The 4,294-nt window shown below is 46.3% G+C and overlaps 1 protein-coding gene across 1 annotated transcript; it reads right to left on the minus strand.

Moving 5' to 3' along the window:
- Nucleotides 1–2,558: 2,558 nt before the first annotated feature.
- On the minus strand, nt 2,559–3,066 carry LOC310935211 (induced myeloid leukemia cell differentiation protein Mcl-1 homolog; the record flags this gene model as incomplete). The annotated part of the gene is made up of 2 exons (XM_083899064.1): nt 2,559–2,675; nt 2,818–3,066. The coding sequence occupies 2 exons, from the start codon at nt 3,064–3,066 to the stop codon at nt 2,559–2,561; spliced, it is 366 nt and encodes a 121-aa protein (XP_083755190.1).
- Nucleotides 3,067–4,294: the final 1,228 nt, after the last annotated feature.

The following is a 4,294-nucleotide window of genomic DNA, read 5'->3' on the forward strand; positions in this document are numbered from 1 at the left end:
TTTTGAGTTTATCATTATTGAAATAACATTTTTAAGTTTCCTTAGTCTGCTCACTTGCTCAGACAGCTGCATCACCTGATATCTTAGGGGTTTGAGAAGTCAAAACATAAAAATAATATAATTATTTGAAATTACTGAAAATGCATGGAAATTAATAGGTTTTATAGAATAAAGTGATAGATGTCATGAAAAGATTACATTTAGTTTTTTAGATAATGGACTTGGACACAAAAATATACACGTTATGTCATTGACCCATATATATATAGATATATATAGCCATAGCCATATATTAAAGCATGTCCTTTGGGACACAGAGTCCTTAAAATGATCTGGTACGTGGACACCGTTCCAGTGTGATCTTGACATGCTCCGAATACCGGTTTGCCTTCCACAGCGTCCGCTATCACCACTTCCAGACTCAACATGTCTATGGCACAAGTGTACTCCGCAGCACGGTCAGCTCTACCCTTGTCTACTTCAAACAACTCCAGAGCCCTGTAAGGTTCCGTCATCACACCTGTGCTCAACGAGTCGGATGCTAGTCTGGAGAGACCCATGTCAGCCACTTGGACGGTGAGATTGTCAGTGAGCAGCACATTGGAAGGCGTTAAGTCCCTGTGCACTATATTCAGTCTGTGCATGTAAGACAGAGCATTGGCCACCTGTAGAGAAAATGAGCCACAAAACTCAACGGGGTCAACTGCACCACCTGGCCTTGAGCGGTGAGGACTCTCGGATCGTATCCTGTGTGTATTCCATCTTTCAATTTGTAGGGTACGTAGGTCATGAGCATGGCAATTTCGCCATCATGAACAAAACAATCGAGCATCTGGACCACATATGGATGACCCCTCAGTGCGGCAAGACAGGACAGTTCCCTCACAGTAGCATCCACTACGCCGAGCCTGTGAAATTTCAACGCAAACTCATCTCCAGTTTCCACACTCTTGACTTTGTACACGATTCCGTAAGCGCCTTTACCAATAATGTCACCCTTGATGTAGGCCTCCATTGTGTTCTTGTGAACCAAGCTGTGATATCAGGCTACACACTGTAGACACAAATGTATCTGGTAGTGAATGCAACGAGTGCGGTGGGGGTCTGGATAGCTGGTTGTCCGACTTTGAGTCTAACTCAAAGGCATCCACAGTTTATCCAACCACAGTGCAGATATTTATACAAGTCATTAGTCTGTCAGCAACATAAAGGTCGGCCAAGTGGGACGGTGGCTTTGGCTGTGCTTTTCCTCTAGAAACCGATCTGACAGGCTCATAGGTTGTACTCACCCTGTCCTCATCGGAGGATTGTAACTCATGCGGAGTGTAAGAAGACTTTGGGTGGAGGATTGTAACCCAGGAGTAGTGTAAGGAGACCTTGGTTGGAGGATTCTAACGAAGTCAAAGGCATAGACCTGAAGTGCTCACTGTCAGACTAACCTGTCTGCCCATCTACTGTATGTCACCATTGCTACCATGTCACTTTCACGCGGGGCCGGTAAATGGATCACACTCGTTAAGAATCTGCTACAGCATATGGAGACTGTGCATCTCTTTACTTTTAAGTCTGTATCCACATGTCTGGGTGACAAAAAGAGGTTAAAGGTGGTACTACAAACATTGGAAGGTATTGGACTCTTGCATAGAAATGGGGATGCGTTCACCTGCCAAACGGGTCAGTGTGAGTTGCCCATATTAGGTTTTAGTGCACAGACACGCCGCAGCGCAATTGTCTATCAGTATATGCGCAGTAACCCAGGGGTGTATCACGTAAAGGACTTGAGTAAGCGATTCAATATTTCACATCACAGAGTGGGTATGATACTCCTCATCCTAAGGGGTATTGGAGCTCTGATGGAATGGGTTTGCGGTTATGTGACTACACCGCACTGGGATTCACACTGGAAACATGTTCTGGATAACATCTGGGGCACCTCATGTGCACTGCGGGTTGTCAGGAGGGACATCGAAGAGGTAGACGAGCCGATATCTGATCCGCCTCCCGCGCAGATGCACTCCCCTGACTCTCAGTTGCTCTGTACCAACAACACTGACCCGACATTCGAGTCCTCAACCACTGAGGACAACCCCGGGGAGGTGCAGGCTGCGGCCACCATGGACTTTACATTAGAAGACCTGCAGAGTGATGTGCAGATGTTTCCAGAGGTTGATTGGTGGACCACGGCTGACTGTACATTTGCACACCTTCGGAGTGAAATACAGATGTTCCCAGAGGTTGATTGGTCCGACCCAGAGAGCCCAAAGCCGTTGTTGTGGTGGAATGAAGACTTTGACAGCCTACCCTATGTATTTCCTACACCCATGGATATGTAGATATCGTAGATATCGTAGATGAGTGTGATGTCAATGTACCGCAAGCTGTGTAAACCCTGTATTTCTGTAATTGACATAATAAAGACTGCTATACACATATTTTGACCTCCTTGTTATCTCTAGGTTCGTGGTATTCATGGTGTACAATAAACACAAACGTCAAGTGTGTTTCAATCGTTCTTTGTTCTCCTGACGTTGAAGGTGTATAAGCAGCCAAATGTGCATTCACAATATGGACAGTAAGGCAAGCGTTGCAATTCCAGCGCATCCAGCAAAGGCCATGAGTATGTTCCATGCTGTGGACGCAGAGTACACATCTCCAAAGTACTCCACAAAGCCGTGCTGGAAAGAATCGAGAATGCGCGCACATTAGATTAAAGCCTATGGAGTGAGAATTGCTGCACAGAAGTAAGAATGCACATGAATACAATTAAACCCTTCAGAGCAAGAAGAGCTGGACCTCTTGGTACGTAGTAGAACTGACCCAGGAGTTGTTTTCAACCAGCCACTTCCTCAGGTCAGTCAGCAGGTACGTGGAGATCTCCTCTCCCACATGCTCCACACAGTTCTCTCGACCCTTCTCCTTCAAGCACTGACACACTGCAGCCGCAAATGCAACCAAGCTGGCTACGCGGCCCCAGTTGGTGGTACCGTCCGCAAAGAGGCAATTGGCCACTGCACGTATGAACCTCATATCGTCCCCTCTCTCATCCAATGCCAGGTTGTTGAGCATGCCTTGCAAAAAACAAATAAAGTTTTCAACCAGATTAGAAACATGCTTGAAGTTGGTACGATTACCCGTAACACGTACCTGTGTATGTGTATCTGTGTCTTTCAAGTAGCTCGCACACAACTCTTTTCATTGTTGTCAGAGCTGTGCTTTTGGTCCCCTCAGGTGTCCCAAGTGTAGTAATGTATCCTAGCAAACCTTTCATAAGTTGCCTAGTCTCATTGTCTAGCTCATTGTCCCTCCCTTAATCCTTGAGCATTTGCCATGGCTTAATGTTCATGGTTCACGTCTAGCTGCTGGTTTATGGTTTACGTATTGAACGATGGTCAAATGCTCACGGACAGCCACAACGACTGGCTTTAACTCTGTTGTCTATTAACGACAGAACGATACAGATGAAATGAGTGTCTAAGACATGCACAGGAAGTGACCCATAATGCCCCAGTATGAATGTGTGGGACCCTGGTTGAGTGCGAGACCTTGGTTGGAGGATTGTAACTCAGGAGGGGGATTATAACACAGGTTGAGTGCAAGGAGACCTTGGTTGGTTGGAGGATTGTAACTCAGGAGGGGGGGATTATAACACTGGCTGAGGGCAAGGAGACCTTGGTTGGTTGTAGGATTGAAACTCAGGAGGGGGGGGATTATAACACAGGCTGAGTGCAAGGAGACCTTGGTTGGTTGGAGGATTGTAACTCAGGAGGGGGGATTATAACTCAGGTGGTGGGCAAGGAGACCTTGGTTGGTCTGAGGATTGTAACTCAGGCGGTGTGAAAGGAGACCTTGGTTGGTCAGAGGATTGTAACTCAGGAGGAGTGTAAGGAGACCTTGGGACGTCTGGGTCGACTCGTGTGCACTGCGGGTTGTCAAGAGGGAACTGCCACAAGGTAGACAATCCGAGGTACGATTCGACCACCACGCAGATGCACTCCCCCCGACTCTCAGCTGCCCTGTACTGTTACGACCCGGTTAGTTTTAGAGGTCAGTAACATGTAATTGGGACAGGAAATGAGGTGGAATATGACAATTGGACAGGCTTAGGGTAAAGTCAGAGTTTTAATTAACAATGAGAGTGCACTTGCACAAGAAAATATAACAAAAGGAGGCTGTACAGGGGCTGACAAATAACTAATACACAGAGTGAAAACAAATAAACGACAGGTATTTAGCTCATGCTAACAAAAATAACATTAAAGAACAAAAGGAGGTCAGCACCTGTAAGCTTACAAAA

The sequence above is a fragment of the Microchirus variegatus genome (genome assembly GCF_963457635.1).
Source record: "Microchirus variegatus genome assembly, chromosome: 12".
Classification (NCBI taxonomy): Eukaryota; Metazoa; Chordata; class Actinopteri; order Pleuronectiformes; family Soleidae; genus Microchirus; species Microchirus variegatus.